Source organism: Lontra canadensis, unplaced genomic scaffold, assembly GCF_010015895.1.
Source record: "Lontra canadensis isolate GAN:19392208 unplaced genomic scaffold, GSC_riverotter_1.0 scaffold74, whole genome shotgun sequence".
Classification (NCBI taxonomy): domain Eukaryota; kingdom Metazoa; phylum Chordata; class Mammalia; order Carnivora; family Mustelidae; genus Lontra; species Lontra canadensis.
This window is the reverse complement of record NW_022631068.1, coordinates 6,444,039-6,464,888: the sequence shown is the minus strand read 5'-3', so window position 1 is coordinate 6,464,888 and position 20,850 is coordinate 6,444,039. Positions and strand designations below refer to the sequence as shown.

General features: G+C 35.1%; 1 protein-coding gene across 2 annotated transcripts in view; it reads right to left on the bottom strand.

Moving 5' to 3' along the window:
* GAS2 (growth arrest specific 2) overlaps positions 1–20,850 on the bottom strand; it is a 121,994-nt gene that overhangs the window by 59,096 nt on the left and 42,048 nt on the right. For both annotated transcript variants that reach the window (XM_032881222.1, XM_032881221.1), the window contains exons 4-5: positions 18,506–18,647; positions 6,391–6,454 (exon numbers count right to left, since the gene is read on the bottom strand). In XM_032881222.1, the coding sequence (XP_032737113.1) occupies positions 6,391–6,454; positions 18,506–18,647 (206 nt within the window). The remainder of the gene's footprint in view (positions 1–6,390; positions 6,455–18,505; positions 18,648–20,850) is intronic.

The following is a 20,850-nucleotide window of genomic DNA, read 5'->3' as shown; positions in this document are numbered from 1 at the left end:
TTTATCTTTTTTGAAGGTTTTATTTATTTATTTATTTATTTGATAGCACATATGAGTGGGGAGAGGGGCAGAGGGAGAGGAAGATGGAGGGAGAATCTTAAGCAGACTCCCCTGATGAGGGCCGAGCTGGTGGTGGTGGGCCTTGATCTCACGACCCTGGGATACTGACGTGAGCTAAAACCAGGAGTCCAACAACTTAACTGAGCCATCTAGGTGCCTCAATTGCATATATCACTTTAATTAAACATGTCAATATTAAGTGCATACAAATGCTTTACCAAAAAATTTTCCAGCAGATTTTAAACCTTATCCAAAACTAAACCAAATACATTATTTTTCTTTCCAGTACTTCATTAGTTACACTGAGGTCAACCCAGCATCTCATTACTGCTGACAAGTACCAACAACACTCACATGGAGATTTGAGTATCCTTCTTCCCTGAGGTAGACTTGAGCTCACTGTGTCATTAACCTACTCTTAAAATTTAGCAAGTCGCTTAACCTCGAGAAGTCTGTTTTCTATCAGGAAAGTAGACATGAAACTGGCCTGCCCCGGAGGTCTGATGTCATGGTGCGGGGAGGGAGGGAGGGAGGTTGCTGGAACGGTAGCTGCTGTTGAACATCTTCAGGGTCCCCAGCACGGTCGGGCATCCTGACGTACATTCTTTCTGAGGCTCCTTGTAAGTTCAATGTAAAATGGAAATTCTAACTCCTGTTTTAATGTTGTTAGGAGAAATTAAAAGAGTATCCTTCACAGGGGTGCCTGGGTGCCTCAGATGGTTAAGCATCTGCCTTTGGCTCAGGTCATGATCTCCAGGTCCTGGGATTATGCCCCGTATTGGGCTCCCTGCTCAGCAGGGAGTCTGCTTCTTCCTCTCCCCCTGCCTCTCCCCCCTGCTTGTGCGCGAGTGCTCTCTCTGTCTCTCTCTCTCTCAAATGAATAAAATCATTATAAAAAAGAAAGAGTATCCATTATATGCTCAATACAGTGTCTAACACATGGCACAGCCTCTGAAATTGTGTTGATAATTGATGAATCAAAAGTTTTACCATTAGGAAACTATAGCACTAAAGTGTTTTTGACGAAGCTTTTTGAAAAATGTATTATACCACCAGATGAAATAATGTAAGGGCCTGAAAATTAAGATGTAATGGAGTATTATCACTACGGTTTATATTATTACTCCTGTTTGTATCCTTTACAAAGGAACTCCTTATAGGCTTTCTTTATACTCGTTTTCCTAGAATTATAGAGCAGCAGAAATTTCTTAGTGCTGGATATAGCCAAACGAGTTAGAAATTCAGCTTTGTTCCTAACTCCTGGATGAACTTCAGCAGGCAACTCTTTTTCATCTCCCCAGACTTCTTTGAATTCTTAGTCCATCAAGGTATAAAATTTTATTATATTTAATGTTCTTAAGAGAATAACACAAACTGGGCAGTGAACCTAGAGGAATTTAACACACTGGAATTCACAGCCAAAATTAAAAGTCAATCACAAGTAAAAACATCATATTTGAACGTATAAATTAAGCCAGTTGGAAAATATGATTTCATTCGTAATTGTTGGTGGATTCAGGCCACCTTTCAGGAACAGGCTGCATAATTTTTTACTTTTCTTCTCTCTCTCTCTCTCTCTCTCTCTGTTTTTTACAAGTAAAATAACAATGTATTACTAGAGGAACAATAGGCTTCACCATGTCTGATCCAAAGTTAGCCTAAGTTTGAATGAAGTTGGTAACAAAGTCATACATGGAAAGCCTTGCCCTGAAGATTTTTCTTTATCTGGGAATGCTGAAAATTAGCTCTGCCACTGAACATAGAGAATCAACACTAAGCTCCAAATCTCTGCTTATATTGGCTTTTAAATACTTCAAGCTGCCTAGGGTAGAGTCAGCCAGTCCCAAAATGCACACTTAAATACGATTCATTGGCTTCCTGTCTGTCTGGAGATGTCAACAGGCTGTAAATCATGACATTCCCCTGAGGCTGGGGGCTCACACCTGCAAGCCAACTTAGTCACCAAATAGGTCTTTTTTTTTCTACTCTCCAAAAGGTTGCTTTTACTGGTTTCCATGATTAATTCTATACCACCTCACATTTCTACTCTGTGAGGTTGTCACAAATCTATACTGTTTTCTACTCCTTTCCAGCTATGAGATTTTTTGAGTTTTGGGAGAGAGAATTTATTGTTTTCACACTGAATAAGGGTCCGTAGAGTAAGGGGGACACATTTTAGAAACTCCCCCTTTTTAAGGCCGATAAGTTTATAGGTAAACAGATGAGCTTATAGTTGACAGTTTATAGATTCTTGCAAGATAGTTTTGCCCTATTTTTATTCTGTTCTGAAGTAATTTAAAGACAGATTTGCATTTGGAAGGAAATTTCACTCACATGAGCACATGTGATATTCTTAGCAGAGTCAAGTGTTTTAAGTAGGATGTGTTAATTAATAAACCTTGTATAAGAATATTTTTATTTTAAGCAACACTTCATTAGGCCATGCATTGAAATAGACTAACAAAAATGTTCACCAAGTGTATTTCTTTCAAATGGTCATAAGTGTTGTTCAAAATTAAGGAAGCACTCAAAAATAATAATATAAAAAGCTCCACTAAGATATTAATGATTATGGCCCCAGACTAAAATATCAAAAGTTTTTAACTTCTAGCATAAAGGTAATCTTAGTTCTGTAGTCTGTAAAATGTTGACTTCATAGGGACACTTTTCAGCAATGAATATCAAAGCATTGCCATTAAAAAGATCTTTCAGGTTTTACTGACCTGCTTTTGCTGAGGGTTTTACTTTTCAAAAGGAAAACATGCATATTTTACACACAGAAACTGACATGGTTTCTGAAATATTAACAGTGGGATTTCACTCTCCAGTGATGATAGCTCTATTCAGTTGAAAATAAAAGGAAGTTTTACCCATAAGAACAAAAATAAGTGGTCTCATTCTCCCCTGTCAGAACTCAGAGAAGCCCACAGCTCTCAAAGGAGTGTCACTGAGTTTTCCCAGTCAGGAGAAGATGGCAGAGAATCAGAAACATCTTGAGAATCATATCTGAAGTGATGTGGATACTTTTAAGATGACATTTATGTAATTTCAAGGAGTTAATGTTTAGAATCAAATATTAAAAACATCAACTGTCAGTGATTATTAGAAAAACGTTCACAATTCATAAGATTGTGCTGGGGACCTCATTATAGTAAAAAACTCATCCAGCGTGTGTACAAATTAATGTACTGATTCATAAGAGCTTTCCCCAAATCACTTCTAGTTTTGGTCAATGATGTCTTAACTCAGTAATTTCTGTAATTCTCTAATGGAGACACAAGGAGAGGAGGAAGCAGAAGGTAAAGATGCAGACATAGTTTCAATATGTTCAAAGAAAAATTTAGGAATAAAATGAAGTCAGGTGGATGAATTTTCCTTTTTTTTTTCCCCTTTAACTAATATGTTCCAACATACAGCTTAGGGAGTGAAATTTGGGTTTACTGGTTTGCTGTCTGTAAAGAACAACTGAACTCCCTTCAAATAAAAAAAAAAAGATAAGATCTTCAAATGTGTACAGATAGAAACTTAAGTAGACAGGTATACTTAAATGTTCAATCTATCCGATTGGTATTCAACTGTTTTACCTTATGCTGCACACAACAAAATAACACCCTGAATGATCTCAGCATGTTTTCTGGGTTTCAGTGTAAGTACAGTATTTCACGTCACTCAGGTAAGTGAAGAAAATAAAAGAAAGGTTTATAAATAGAGCATTGTAACATAAGGGTTATCTTAATCCTTAGATAATTCCTTTTTGAAATTAGTAATATCTTTGTAATATGAATAATTACTGCTTTCACCAGCTTACATGGTTGTAAGTATGGTCAGAAATGGAGCAACCCATTTGTATCATAAATAACAATGACAATGGTGATAATACTAATACTAATACTAGCAGGATGAAAATGTGAGGGGTGATAGATCGACTAATGGCCTAGACTGTGGTATGGTTGCACAGATATACACTCATCTCCAAACTCATCAACTCGTATATATTAAATATGGACACCTTTTTGTATGTCACCCAATAAACTGGTTTTAAAAAAAAAAAGAATGATAAAGAAATAGAGCAACCCAGACTCTCAGTTTCAAAATAACTGGGGGAAAAAAAACACATAAAACTTGACATGATCCATCACCATGAAATTGACCAGGCCCTTATGATCTCTGTCATTAAAATTAAGATTTTAATTTGTTTTATGTACCATGGCAAGGGATAATTTATGCCAGACTTGGAACTGAAGGAAAGGGGATTTCTAAAGGGATTTTGTCATTGGGTGTCATGTCTTCTCCTTTAATGACTCCGTCATAGTTAAAAAGTCTGGTCCAGCAGGATTCCTAATCTGAGTGCTCCAGTAATAAAAAGCATAATCAAAAAAATAAACCTAGAAAATAGGCAAATATTATAAACTAACAAGAGGATAATGACATCTCGTGACTAATTCTGCAGATGGTACACCGCCTTCTCTCTACCTATACATTGTGACTTTCAGAATCATGATGCTGACTTGATTCATGTATTTAGATTATTAAAACAACAAAATGGAATCTGGCCCTTTAGAATATTCTAGCAGTATAATTAAAATTAAAAAATTGAACAAAAAATGTTCTGCCTTATCTCTTAAGTAGGAACCATCCATGTTTCTCTCACTCTAACATTTCAGTGGCAGCCGCTCATTTATTGAAATTTTACTTTGTGTGTTTTTCTTCCCCTTGTATTTTTCACTTTCCCCCTTTTAGGGGATATCTGTAGAGTTCAAAGGATACCATTCCTTTGACTCAAGGTCGTTTGCCCTACAGGTCAGAAGCCCCAAGACTAGGTGGTTTAGCAGAGTCTGCCGTTGTCTCGCTCCCTCATAGAACCCAAGAAGGTGACAGCTCTGTGGGGGGGGGGGGTCTAAAGAAAGAATGGGACCCTCCAAGCTCAAACTAAGCTCCAGCAGTAGAGGCCTGAGTGGACAGAGGACCAGGGACCCTATCCCAAGGCCTTCACACAGTATCTGGGCACAGTATGGGAGAGAATAGGGAAACCTCCAAATGTCTCAAATTGGCTTTTTCATTTTGAGTGGAGCTTCAGTCGTACTTAATTTGATTTTTTTTTTAATTAAAGAATCTTCATCATACCCACATACTGTGGTAAAGTAAAATTCATACTTGATATACAATTTATTGAGATTATGTTGTCAATCATGTTTTACGGAACCTGGAGTTACTTCTGATTGCAGGTTAATTTCCCATTGGATCAAAACCAAAAATAAAAACAAACAAAAAAGCCCAGGTCTATTCACTGGCAGCAAGCTTTCTACCCATTGCTATAATTTTCTGATGGGTATGCCTCGTATTTTCTTTACCCCGATTTTCTTTATAAATTTTTCTTTGAGAATTCTCACCCAGAGCTAGCTCTCACTTTATCTTATTGGCTCATCTGATCTCTCTCCTAACAGTGAACCCAGATTTTGATGAAAAACATCTAAGTAATTCTGAATTTTTAGTTTGAATCATGTCTTCTTTGACTACTTACATCTTCATTTCTAATTCTTTGGGTTTCATAGAACTGTCAGAAGTTCTGTTTGGTCATTTGCAAGAAAATGAAAGATAAGACATGAAACCAAAGCAAGTCACCTGAAGTAATAAAGTCCCTTTCTCTGTCTATTTAGCTATGATTTTGACTTTTACAATTACTTTTCTTTTCCTAGAAGAAAATGATTCCAAATGTATCTTCACATATGAAGGAAAATATTCTATGCCATTCTCTAATGAAAATACGGAAAATAACTGAAAAATTATCCCTCTACTTAGCAGTAGAAGCTAAAAGACCTAAGACATGGGATGCTGAATGAAGGATAATGAGAAAAAAAGAAATTTATTTAATAATAAATTTATTAAATATTAGTAGATGATATTAGGGATTATATTAAGAATTAAATTATAAAAAATAAACAGAAAGAGAGGAGGTGAGGAGTTGGGAGAGAGAGACATAACAGAAATAGACTTTAGCAGAAAGAGTAATTGTCACACACAACTTGATGTACAAGACCCTCCCCCACTCCCCCAAGAAAAGACTGGAAGGCAAATGTCTTAGATGAGAGGATACGCTTTTAGTAAATGCTTATTAGATATAGTGGCTTTGACAAGATTGTAGGGCTAGGAATATTGGTGGCATGCTTTTCGTTTGAACAATTGCTCTTGAGATGTTTGTACTAATTATATTTGGAAAAAATAGCTTCTCAATGCCCAGGTTAAATTAGCAATGAAAAGCCAGCAAGCTTCTCAGTTGCTTCAATGCTGAGATGGTCCACGTCTTGAAATAGTGACAGCAGTTTGACCTACCTGGCTGCAATCCGGCCAAGCTCCAGCAAACAGAGACACACTTCTCTGGGTTGCTTGTGGAGGACTGAAAGATAAGACAGAGGTGGACATCTTTACAATAGAAGGGATTGTAAAGCAGCTCAATAGCGAACAGGCTTGCCAATGATCTCTCATCCCTCATGCTTCCCGTCAATGGGCTAGTCTTCTTTCTCACATTCACAGAAGCCATCCCATCCCACATACACTTAGCTCTATCAAAGTCTTAAAGCAGCTTTCAAAACTCTCCGCCTAACCTCCCTTCTCAAAGTCATGAGTCTCAGGAAATCTTACCCTGAGTTAATCTCACCCTGAAAGTGTTTTCTTTTATTAAATAATATTAGTAAGTCGATCTTGGAAATATATGTAGTTGTCATTATAATATAAATAGTTGATATTTAAAAATATGCAGCACATGGAAGACCGTGGAACAAAGCTGGACTTTGCAAAATCCTGAGTCTACCTCACTAGTGATTTGAGCAGAAATAATGCAATGAATAAGGATAAAAATGATACACCACAGTCCTTCATTATACTCCAAGCAGTGACATCAAGTGAGACTCTGAAACTTGATGTCCTCTGCTAATCAAATCTGATTAAATGATACTTTAGAAAGATATTCTTTCAACAGAATGGATTTGTAAATATGTATCAATATACACCAATAGTCAACTTTGTCCATAAAATGAGCAAATTACAAGACTGTTCTTTGTATTGATCAGATTCTAATATATTCTGATTGCTTAATAAATCTTGCTTTACTAATTGGTTTGGACGCATTCAGTAATGTTGACAAATCATACTTGCATTCGTTGAGCCTACCAAAAGTGTATGTCCTGCTTATATTGCTCTCTTTTTAACAAGATAGAGCATTTTAAATACATTGTTATGTACTGCACCTAATAAAGCCAACAGATATTTAAAAAAATATGATGCATTAAGAATGGTCTTTATATAGACAATATCCTGATAAAAGAAAATACTAGCTTACTGATCAATTTTAAGAAAAACAGTAATATTGCTTTAATTCTTAAACATAGAATTTTATAATAATTCCACTTCCCAGAATTATTCTATTCCTTTAACTTAAATATCTAATTCTTTCACTCCACAGATTATGGTACTGGCAATATTGGTCCACTGACATCAGAATGGAATTTATTGGGAGTTTGTGGTGAAGAGAAATAGAACATTTACTTGGAGTGTAAAAGTCATAATTGGCTTTAAACAGACACAATTTTATTATTTTGTTATAAAATGTCACTTTTGAAGCTCACAAAATAAATTCTATTCCCATCAACAATTTTCATTAAAAAAGAATTATGGAAAAATCTCAGTTATAGAATATTCCAATTCTTGGTAATATAAAGTTTGGTTTTAGGTGACCCTGAGTGAATTCCCCTCATCAGGAAGCCTTAAGTTATTTCTAATTAAAGGATCTAAAAATAAGGGTAGTTAATAACTCCAATTTCAAAGGCACCACCCGGTTGACTCAGGCTAGAATGATACAAACTTCACAACTTCATTGAATCAACTACAGTGCCATATAACAAATGGACTATAATACCACAAAGGCATCAATTTCAAAAAGAGAACAATCACAAACATCACAAAACAGAAGCAGACAATGAAAATCAATCTTTCTGTCTAGATAATAAATTCTTTCTGATTTAGGCCTTTAAAAAACCCCATCCATGGAACAAAGCAATAAACATAGGTTCTGAATGGAAAAAAGAATATATAAGAACTGAGAGGAAGATTTTATTTAGGCCCTGTTAATAACCTCATCTTCAGTGAACGCTATGCAAAGTAAGTGGCTATAGCTCTGGAAGTCCTGGACACAATCTCCTGTATTTCTTGATGGAAATAGGGTCAAAATATAAAAAATTACTACTAACCTGACCAAATTGTGTCAATGTGCAGTCAATAACCAGTTACAAAAAGTAATACCTGACCCACCTATAAAGATTCCTTAACCAACTCATTATCTATAGCTTGAGGACTATGTAAGTATTTGAATAGATACATTTTACAGAGAATAAAATTCATCCTGAAGAAAAACGATAATGTGAGTAACAAAGACATATGTGAGACACATTACTATTGTGTATTTCTTTGCTTCCTCAACTGAGCTAGCGACTTAAAACAGCTTTGGAATGCCCAACTCTAAGGCTGAATCTACCATGGACTCATTTTGGCAAATCAATTTTGGCAAACTAGGAAGTAACTGCATGATTCTTCATTTTACATCCTTAAAAGAGTATTTTATATATATATGTATATATATATGTAAATTTCATACATAAAATTTTTTCATATCCCTAAAAGAACAAGCTTATAAAATTTAAGACAAATGAACCTCTCCCTCAGCATCATTTCTTAGGAAAAACTAGTAGGATGATTACTGTACTTCCCCATTTTCTTAGAAATGTTAATTTTCATAAAGAAAATAAATTGCTTCAAAAAAACCCCTGTGTTATTGTCTCACATAATAATGCCTTTTTAAAAAGCAGGTATATTATACCTGGCCTAAAACGACCAAAAAACCCCACAAAAATGAAACAAAACAAAACAAAAAACAAGTTGGTCTGATGACCAGTGAGCCATGAATGAGATGAAGCTGTAGAGGTGCATAATTTAGCACAAAACAGTAACTACCCATTAAGCATTACAACTCAAAAATCAAGGATGATGACAATCATCCAGTGATGATCGTGGTTTCGACAATGAACAAGCTAAATAAAGACTAACATCTTACCTGGTGTCTTGAGAAAGCACAAATGATGTCAATGTTTATTTAATTGTAAAAGCAAATACTCTTGCTTTATGGGTATATAACGAAATTCAAGAGTCTTTAAATAGTATCTAAATTTCCCAAGGAGGTGACTTTGTTTGGTTTTTGCACTCAAGCAAGTTTCTAAAGTAAGTTGATAGAGTATAGTGGCCAGGGGATTCAAACCACAAAGATCTGGGTGTGAGTATCAACTCTAAGGCTTACTGGTTGCATTATCTTGGGAGGTAATTCTACAATATCTCATTTTTCTGAGGAAAAACAAAACTGCATATCTTGGAAGGTTTTGGTGAGGATCAAACAAGGTAATATTTATTTTTATTCTTGACACAGTGCGTGGCAAATAGGAAAGACTAGCCCAACGCTAGCTTTATTAGTTTTTAAAATTTTTGTTATTATAAATTATTTGTTTAAAGATTGTCTTCATTTGGCTTAGTCAACAATAATTCACTTATTTTTTTCCCTAAAAACATTTTTGTGTGTGTGCAACAATCGGGCGTCATTCACTATGCTAGGCATGATAAAAACTTTGGAATAAAAAAATTACTATTGGTATAATATGTATAATCTAAAATGGTCTATTACAATGAGTATATATTGAATATTTTATCATTTATATTATATCAGAGACCACTAATTATAAATCAATCTAAATCAAATCCCAGGTTAAGTAGGTCAATTTAATCAGCATATTCAGAAATATAAAGCAGATAGCCGATAGTTATTACAAGTTTGAGCTAAGTATAAAGCTTAAGAAAAGTGTGTCGTTTTGTGAAACAGCAAACACCTTACCATTAATTTTTCTGTCTCTGACAATAAAATAATTTAGATGAGTCTATTTTTAGTAAATTACCTAAGTTGATTATAAAAGACAAATTTTGTATATTACATTTAAATGAAAGCTTTTGTATTGAGTCATAAGGATACTCATCTTAAATCATTTTAATGATTCCCCTTTTCAAAAAAACAATAAAACTTCTCCTTATACTAAAGTTTACACTATTTTTTTCACTCTGTCATTGAAATATTCATATGGTTTTTTGCTTTGAGTTAGGAGAAGAGGGAATCACTATTGTTTTCTTTCATCTAAAAAATTGTTTTTTAAAAAATAGAAAGCTCTCCAGCCAATGGTAATTATTATGTGAAGGGTTTTATCATTGGATTTTTTAAAATAATCAAAACCACCTCAAAGAAAATCATAATGCAGAACAGCTCTGAGAAAAGTAAGACAGATCCCTATTCAAAAATATGTGGCAAGAGACGCAGTCTTATAACCTAGATTCTATAAAAATCTCATGGGCATCAAATGTCAAATGGAGTGCTGCTAGCTCCAGGAATAGAAAATGAGGTCTTCCACTAAAGCAAAGGATAGAGTTTCAATGTCACAAAATCTGCAAGGATAAAATGCATTTCACCATAAATGTAATTTAGCTAAATATATTAAATTTTAACACATTGGGCAAAGAAATGGAAACACGAAAAAGTGTGTTGTCTGTTTGGTGTCTGTACAATAGAGACTACAATATTAACACTGGTTTTAAAGGAGACTGGGCTAATTAAGATTTAAATTTAGGAAGGAAACTTGAAAAAAATACACTTTGGCTGATTATTATTTAATTGTGAAAATACCATAAATTAATAGTTGTCCACCTTCCCAGAATAGAGAACAAGTTCTAATACTCAGAAAGAGAGGTGTGATAGAAAACACAATAAATGAGAAGTCAGAAGGATTGGGTTCTAGTCTAAGCTGCATCATTTTTTCATCTCCCAAACAGGCATCTTGCCTTCTACTTGCTCTCCTTTTGAGGTGATTTATGGTTAAAAGTACTTGGTACATATGGCAAGTGCTCAATAAATATTACTCCCTTGCTACTTAAGTGGGGTCCACAGACCAGCAGCATTGGCATCACCTGGGAGCTGGATAAAAATACAAAGTATTCGGTCCCACCCCAGACTTATTGACAAGAACCTACATTTAAACAAGTTCTCCAGGTGATGGGTACGCACTTTAATGTCGGAGAAGCACTGTATTAACCAATGTTGTGTATTATAGTAAACACCAGTTATAATTCCTGTGTTTTGTTAAAAACATTCAAATGTGCTTTGAGATATCTATCTATCTATGTAGATAGAGAGATATTCTCAAAACACTCTACAAATGTTTCAGATAACAGTGATGACGATGATGATTGGAAGAAAAATAATTCATGCTTTGGATTAGCCCTTAGTGGTGATTATGAGCATTTCTCTTGTGCCAAGATTAATAAAGCACAAAAGTTGCTTCCCAAAAAGTGAAGGGCTAGTCACAAACCACTCCCTTCATCATGTCACTCCTGGTAAGACCCATGCAGAAACCTTTGATTTTAAAGGTAAGAGGCAATTAGGAGTAGCACAGAAATTTAGGTACCTTTAAATTTGAAACTGATATCAGGGATGCCAAAGAGAAGACAAAGCAAAGATTTTCACCAGCTCATGAATGCTGAGTTTGTGTGTATCCAGATTTCTCAGAATCACTGCTCACTTTTCAATCTGACATCCACATATTCATGCAAACCAAGATAATTTGTTCATAATCTCATTAATTATGTATGATATATAGAAGAAAATCTATGAGGGGCTCAGTCAGTTAAGCATCTGCCTTCAGCTCAAGTCATGATCTCAGGATCTTGGAATCGAGTCCCTCATCAAGCTCCCTGCTCAGCAGGGAGGGCGTCTCCCTCTCCCTCTGCCCCTCCACCTGTTTGTGCTCTCTCTCTCTCTTTCTCTCTGACAGATAAATAAAATCTTAAAAAAAAAAAAAGAATAAACTCTAGTTAATTGCCTTTGCCACTAAGTTGAGAAATGTCCTAGAATGAGTATGCCCTTCCTTTCCTCAGTACCTGAACCTTATGTGAAATTAATAGATTACATCACTAACACTCAGAACAGCAACAAGAGGCAAGAATTTTTTCTAATTTTGTCTACATTTATGATTTATTTTTCCTCCTACTTGGAATAATCATATGAACTTCTAAAATTATTCAAACAGAGCATCACTTTCTGTAACACAGGGACATGATCTCTGGAGGTAAATGGAGCTGAATTCCTATTATGGCTGGGCAGCTGGGAAGTGTACTTGGGGCGAGTTATTTAATTCTCTGGGTCATTCTCATTTATAAAACATTGGTTGTTGGAGGATTAGATATGGTAACATGTGTACTACTTAGCCAACAGTATGGAGCACATGGTTATTATTATTGAATATGGTGCAGCAAAAATTTGATTCTGGGAAAGCTAGAAAGCCATTTGCTTCCCTAATTCAACACTGACTCTGCTGAATCCTGACTTAATTCTCATTCCAGGGAGACATTTAGTTCTCCCAATCAGATTCTGTACTGTTTTCTCTTACATTTGCTCTGGCATAGGGCAAATGGTTAAATTTGGAAAGACTATCTGAATTCAAAAGGAAAAAACAGAATTGAGATGCTAACCAAGTAAGTATAAGAACAGGTTTTAAAAAACCAAAAGCCTAAAATAAATTGTCCCTGGCAAAGAAAATAAATATAAATGACTCATAGTGCTGAATGGCTACCTTGAAATTGTTGTTTATACCTAGTAATAGTAATTATTGCCTTTTCCCCACAGAAATACTTTTTGAGTCCTCAATACAGAAAAGAGATGACTTATCAAACACTGGAAGGTAGACAAAGATTCTTTTTCTGATGTAACAGATGACTTCCAAGTATAAAATGGAAAACAATGTTTACAAATCCACACACAATCCTTTTTAATTTTCCACAGAAGCATCAAACTAACACTGCAGATAGACCGGTGCTTGACCAACATTCGGAAAACAAAGGATTTTGTAAAACTACTCATCAGAGTCATGCATCAACAGAAAACAGTGCCACACAGCAAACACAAACACAGAAAATAAAAACAGAAAAAAATCACACACATTTGCATGCTAGCACAGCAGATAGCAAACCCTTTTCTCGCTGAGTAGATTCTTTCTCTGAGAAATAGATGAAGAATTGTCACTGGCTTCCAAATCCTACAATCATCCAATAACATAATGATATTGACACAATTACAGCAAACAAAAATTACGCATTTTTAAAGTATTCTCCCCCCAACCTTCTTTCCCCCCCATCTCCCAGCTCAGCAGAATGCTTACAAATTAAGCAACATAAACAAGACTCTGGAAAAATCATGACACTTGGCAATATCTAAATTAGTATACTAAAGTAAATTACAAATAATAAATCCCTACACAAGTATATCATTAATTGAAGGAAATAGTTTCTTATTTAAAGTCACATATAAGAGCATCAATTTTAGGATTCATAACCTAAAACTTTTTAAGATTGAGAATAAATCATAGATTTTTGGTCTTAATTTAAATGATAAAAATGGGCCATATCAAAATATTCAGCATTATGTTAGAAAAGGTTATTAAAGTATTTAATCCTGGAAAAATCATTATATTTACTATTAGGGAGACTATTAATACATTCTATTAACTTTTATACCTGAAAACAGAAATTGCTTTCACACTAGAAATCTTCTAAATGTTTTTTTTTTTTACTCCACTATTAAAAGTAAAGTTCATTTCTTACAAAAAATTTATCAGAAGAATATTTTGCCTTTAGGCTGATAAACTATATACTATTAAATTCAAGGAAACATTCATGTTCATTTTTTTAAACTGATTAAACAATCAGGATTTACAATTAGGATGGTAATTGTTAATTTACAATTAACAATCTTAAATATTTTTAAGGAATCCAATGAAATCAATTATGAGACATGATAAAAACCGATTTCTAGTCATTGGCATATGTATCAGCCTGATTTGAACAGTGGGGGTTATTGCTGAGCATAAAGTGTAGACCCACAGTGTTAAAGCATGTTCCACAGAGCACACAAAGATCTGTATCATCTGGTCTTACAGCAGTGTAAAAGTCTACAGTCCCTTGAAATGTCCGTTTAACCTCAATAATGCAAAATTGCCATTATAATTCTCAATGTGTAACATTTTAGGTCAACAAATAATGCTCTATACAAAATGGTTCAAATTGTATCTTAATATAAAGAAAATTAATTGTTCACGCTTTAGATTACATGCCACACCTGTTTGCTCTCTCAATTTTGTTAACAGGTAGTGGAAAAAGAAAATGACATCATTGACAATGTAATTACTATTTATCTTTCCTTCAAATTCTGGGAATATATTTTATTGTTGTTTACTAGATATAAATGGGTGGCCTCATGTTCATAGCATTTTGTGAGTTTTCTATATTCTTAAATAGTCTCAAGAATATTATTTTTGGTTGGTATCTGAGGATGATGACTCGAGTTGGTTTAAGATATCACTAAATGTTATAGATTCCTTTCATTTCCATTTGTTTTACTGTTAGAAAAAAAATTTTCAGTAGACATTCTGATGCCTACCACTACTTACTGTCTTTGGATAAAATTTTAGAAACCAATTTGACAAAAGAACATTAAATACTTGTAAGGTCTTTGATACACAATGTCAAATTGCCCTCTAAAGAAGGCATACCAATTTCCAGTTTTCTTCAGCAAAGTATAGAAGATCCTATTTTCCTACATACTCAACACTAAGCATATAATTTTCTCAATCTTTGCTAATTTTTCATAGCTTATATGTGCATTTACCTTATTGCTAAGCTGTCCAACATTTTTATATTTTTATTAGATTTTTTTTTCATTTAAATTCAATTAGCTAATACAGAGTACATCCCTAGCGTCAGTTGCAGAGTTCAATGAAGTCATCAGTTGTGTACCACACCCGGGGCTCACCACATCATGTGCCATCCTAGGTTTTTTTATGTCTTCTACGACAAGGCTGTTCATGACCTTTGTCCGTTTTTCTATCGACTCTTTTTTGAAACACTATTCGAGATATAGTGAATTTACAATCTGAGAATTGACATTTCTCAGAGAAAAAATTATCAAGAATTTCACAGAAGATAAACTACAGGTTATACTCTGTATGTGATTGTGTCGTGTGGCATCGAAAGTTATCTGCCAAGAATCCAAAAGGCAAGAAACAGGAGGGAAGCATATGGATAAGCTGCTATCCATGCTCCGCAGTTCCTCCCTAGCATACCTTCCCCACCACGGAGATTTCTTGTCATTAGCTGTTGAAAGAGAACAGATTGAGCGAGTTGTGAATCAAGATCCCCTTGCAAATAACTACAAAAGAGCTCTGCAACAGAGGGTAGCCTATCAGTTGCCACAAAGATAAGATGCTCTGTGCAGGCAAAGACCTTTGAACAGCTAAAGACAGAAGCCTCTTGATACACACTGGGGACAGTGATCTACTTTATCATTCATTCAAATAGATTTTCCCCCTTCATCAGGGCATCTTTTCATTTTATTTGCTGTTCAAAACACTGGGACACAAAGGACGCACTTCATCTTGTGCGCTACTGAAATGAAATCTTGAGGTAGGAAAAAAAAGAAAAACCCTTGCCCTAAATTCCCTTTCAAAAGTGAAGTGTGAAAAGACATCAAGCAGAGTACACAGTGTTATTGTTGTGAGAAAGTCAATTCTGCAACACAGAGACCACTGCCATCAGCCCTAGCTCAATCACTTCCTTACCCACAGTGAATCATACAAAAAATCCAAGAAGAAAGGGTTCCACTTGGAGAAATGGAATTTCTCATTGTCCTTCCTCTTGATTATGATTAACATCTACGGGCACAGCTGTTTTCTTTCTCCAAATAATCCTGAAGTCGATGCTATAATATTGGCTCCCTTCTGCTGTCTCCATGGGGGTATTAAACCTCACCTCACCTCATGTCCTATTCTGAGCAGCAGAAATTTCAAATTTCTCTTTTCATTGAGCAACAAACCAGAAAGCCTAACTGTCTGCTTTTGCTGAGAGGATTAAAAATTACTTGAAAACTTGGTTTCTTTGCAAGTTATAAGCCAAGATATAATAAAGAAGATGATCAAAATGAAAGATGTTTAAACCAAATACTCAGTAGCTATTATGTATAAATTATCTAGGACTTTCTTTTTATGAAGTCAGGTGTTTTTTTATTTTTTTCAAACAGAGTGAAGAACTAGGCCATCTCAACATTCATCTTGACATAATTTTATATTCTGCTGAGTATGTATTTATGTATCAGGACTATTATTATACAGTGGCTTTAGGCTTTATTGTTTCAAGATAAAATGCACTACTTATCTGAATGGGGTTTTAAAAAGCTACCCAAGCTTTTTGGTTTCCAACTGAAAGCTTTATTAGTTCAACTAACAGAAGAACTCAGAGGCAATGAGAAAATTGATTCAAGATTTTTTTTCGCATTGACAGCTTCTAGTCATCCACTGTGGTCTATGGTAGTTACTGGAAAAGATACTTATTTATTTTCCTTTTTCAAATTTTTATTTAAATTCTAGTTAGTTAATATATAATGTGGTATTGGTTAGAGGAGTAGAACTTAGTGATTATCACTTACATATAACTCCCAGTACTCAACCCAAGTGCCCTCCTAAATGCTCATCACCCACTAAGCCCATCCCCCACCCACCTCCCCTCCAGCAACCCTCAGTTTGTTCTCTGTGGTTAAAAGTCTCTTATGCTTCCCTCTCTCTTTTTTTCCCCTTCCCCTGTGTTCATCTGTTTTGTTTCTTAAAAGATGCTTCTTAAATGAAAACCTGTTCAATCAGCAAACTCACAGATAATAAGGCATTTTCCCCGTGTAGCAGTTCCTTAAGGGATGCAGGGGACTGGAGAATTTTAAATCATGATGTTGTCTGTCCACACATGAAGAGTATACGCCTTGTGACTAAGATCTAAGATCTGAATTTATTTATTATTCATTCATTCATCCGTTCATTTGATCTTTCAAATTTTTTTTTTTGCAAAAAATTCCATCATACTCCCTTCTTATAATTCTTCACTCATACAGTTTCCTAGACACATGAAACTTAAAATCCAGTTCTGAAGTTGCCATCAGACTGAAAGAGGACTATCTCCATACACACACCTCTTCCACCAAGTTTGGTTTACTTAAATGTGAGGAAATAGTAAGAGCTATCAAAGTCCATTTACATAACGATCAGTGGAGGGGCACCCTACTGTACCTTGGAGGCTCCTGGGCAATTACTCTAGTTTATTTTTCCCTTCAGGTATAAAATATTCTCCTAGTGCAAATTCACATAATTTTCTTCTCTGTTGAGAGAATTCTCAGAAATCTGATGGCCATCTTTTCCATATCACATTCACTGCTCTTAGCAGAAATACAAATTTCCATAAGCACATAAAATGAGTAAGATTTTAGCTGTTACCATCCATTTCCTAGGTTCAGCTGGGAAATGTTGTTTTGTGAGGCCTAGGGGCAAGGGTATTCTGTTTAGAAGGCAATTTGTATACTTGTTCTCTCTGAAGGACGCTCAGCTTTCTTTGATACTAATATTTGGTATTATGTGATTTTGTGAATTGATTTTTTAAAGCCTCAAGCAAAAGAACCAAGGCTCCCCTCCTTCCCATACCGAGGTCTCCTTTCTTCACTCAGTCCTATTTCATTAGAATAGGAATTTAATTCCAATACTCTCCATATGAAAGCTGTTCTTGGCAGAACGGATACAGGAGGACTGAACATTTAACAGTAGCATATCAAGTAATGTTGAAACACTGAACAACGTATGTTTTGTCCCAAGGAAATACAAAAGCTTGTTCTATGGTCTGGAAGTGGATTTGCCAATATTCAATCATAAGGCAAAACAAGACAAGAACCCCACAATTATGTGGGTAGCGTTAGACACTAAGGTATCTATCTTTTATTTCTCCATCTTCAATTATTCCAATTTCCTGCTTGCTTACCTGATTTTGAATTCACTAAAAATAGATACATAAATAAACTTCTCTTTCAACAAAGCTAGACTTTACAGGAAATGGTGTTTCAGCCTTTGGTAGAGGTAAAAAACAATAGTGCCTTTATGGCTGGAGCATATACAGCTCCCTTTCTAGTCCAGGCCAGAGCTTGGCGGTAAAATGTAAAACTCCATTTTCCAAGCAGCACCCATTTTGCATTATATATATTTGATTTTAGCTTAGAATTGTGCTACTTATATCCCTACACTTTCATGCACAAAATGACCAACCGTAAAAGGACTTGCATTTTTCTACCTTCAAAGATTCCAGTTTACAACAAACCTGCAAGCTGACAACACTTTGAATTTTTTAAAGTTACCAATCTATGAAATGATATCACATAAAAAAAGTGTAGGTAGTTTTACTGACAAAGACACGTAACAATTTGATCAGCTAAAATTCTGAAGGAAATACATACCCAAACCTTCCGATTCAAATAGACACGTTTCATCTACCCCTAAATCTCGGCACCAGGATAAGAAATTTGCTGTATTGTCTCTGGCAAAAAAGGAGCCTGAGGGTGCAGTGGCTTTGCACGGAATCTTCTTCAAGGGCAGATTCTGAAAAACAAAGAAATCTCACTCTGGTGGTTATATCTAACAAAGTCATCACAGGGACACATTAAATAGACAGTTGTTTTCAACAAAATGTTTTGGAATGACCTCATGTCAATAAATAGGTTAGTGAAAAGGTATAGAAAAGGAAGTGAAATGTACATGAAACTTAGTTGTCACTAAGAAACTATAAAAAAATCTGTGCATATAAACAAATCCTGGATTTTTTTTTTTTTTCTTACCATCTTGTAGTAATACAAGCAAGTCCCTTCCCTGGCTCGTGTTCCTCTTTTCTTTCTCTTCTATTTTGGGTGTGTCTTTGGTATTTTTTGTCTTTTGTTTCTTTGTTTTTGGCCTTATGTTCCATCCAAGTATTTTACCATTACTTCTCAAAAATTATTTATAAATGTATTTTCATTTGTGAAAGAAGAATGAAACATAAATATACTACATGAATATAAACAATATGTAAGACACAAACCTGTATTATGTGCACACATACACACACATCAATATGTTACATTATTAATACTTTACATTATAATATAAAATAATTCTGTTGGATTTCTGCCATCTGACCCTGAAAGATATTGACATTATGCATCATTTTTCTTCTGGGATAAGAAAATGCTTAAGGGCACCTGGGTGGCTCAGTTGGTTAAGCAGCTGCCTTCAGAAGAGGTCATGATCTCAGGGTCCTGAGATGGAGCCTCTCCCTATGGCTCCTTGCTCAGCAGGAAGTCTCCTTCTCCCTCTGCCCCTCCTCCTGCTCATGCTGTCTCTCTCAAATAAATAAATAATAACTTAAAAAAGAAGAAAAGGAAATGTTTAAGATATAGGAGGGCCTGAACCTGGACAGACTTTCTTATTAACAGTCTCTCATAAAATTTTAGATAGGAAATCTCCACTAGCACCATACCAAGAGTTAGAGAGTTGTGTGGTCTTATTTTCTTTAATAGAACATAATCAGTTTCCATGGCATTCCAGGAAGTCACAGAATGCAGTTCTCTGTGACTTGAAAGACTAAACAATGGTTTTGGTTGATGTGGGCTACATAGAGCTTCACTTTAAAGAGAGAAAAGATTAAGGGAGAAACACTTTGTGATTTAAGTTGATAAATAGAATGTTTCCTTCATTCACTGGGAGCCAAAAACTAGAAGCAAAACATTGTTGATTGTTGAACTCAATGGCAAGAATGGTTATAAAAAAATGAGATAGTTGTCTTAGAGTACGGGTGAAGTTCTGCTAACATCATAATATTAATAGAGTTCTTCATGTCTGAGAATTTTATGGCCCCATAACTAAAACATTCAGTTACTATACCACTTAAAGTCTATGTCTGTCCTGTCTCAAAGGTCTAGCTCTTTCTTGGTGACTGACTTTAAAAAAAAAAAAAGATTTCATTTATTTATTTGACAGAGAGAGATCACAAGTAGGCAGAGAGGCAGGAAGAGAGAGAGGGCGAAGCAGGCTCCCTGCTCAGCAGAGAGCCTGATATGGGGCTTGATCCCAGGACACTGACATAATTCTAAAATAAGAGCAGGATTTTATTTTATTTTGTTTTTATTTTTTAATTTTTTTAAAGATTTTGTTTATTCATTTGAGAGAGAAAGATAGAGAGAACACAAGCAGGGGAGAGGCAGAGGGAGAGGGAGAAGCAGACTCCCCGCTGATCTGGAAGCTGGACATGGAGCTAGATCCCAGGACCTGGAGATCATGACCTGAGCTGAAGGCAGACACTTAACCATCCAAGCCACCCAGGCATCCCAGGTAGGAGGATTTTTAATGACTTTTATATCCTATCAATATTTTCAGATTAAATAATCAAAATTGGTAAACTGTGTCAGCCGAAACATAAAAGAGGAATTGCTGGAAACAAAAATCTCCAAGAGATGACCATAAAGCTTTTTTATGATGAGGTCATCATAAAAGCAAAGGTCATCTCTAAGAAAAGAACATAAATACATTTAAATATTGAGCCATGTTCAGATTTGCCACCTTTATCCCTGAGTGTGAAAGAATAAAACGTGGAAAACCACTTAAAACCCAGGAATGAGTTTGCATATAGGAAGTATGACTTAGAAATTAAAAACTATTTGACAACGCTAAGGGCACCTTAGGACAAAAGTTTCAAGGCTTGCATAGGGGAAAGAAATACAATATCCATATTGTATTTGAAGAAGCTAGAGATTGATGTGACACTTAATCT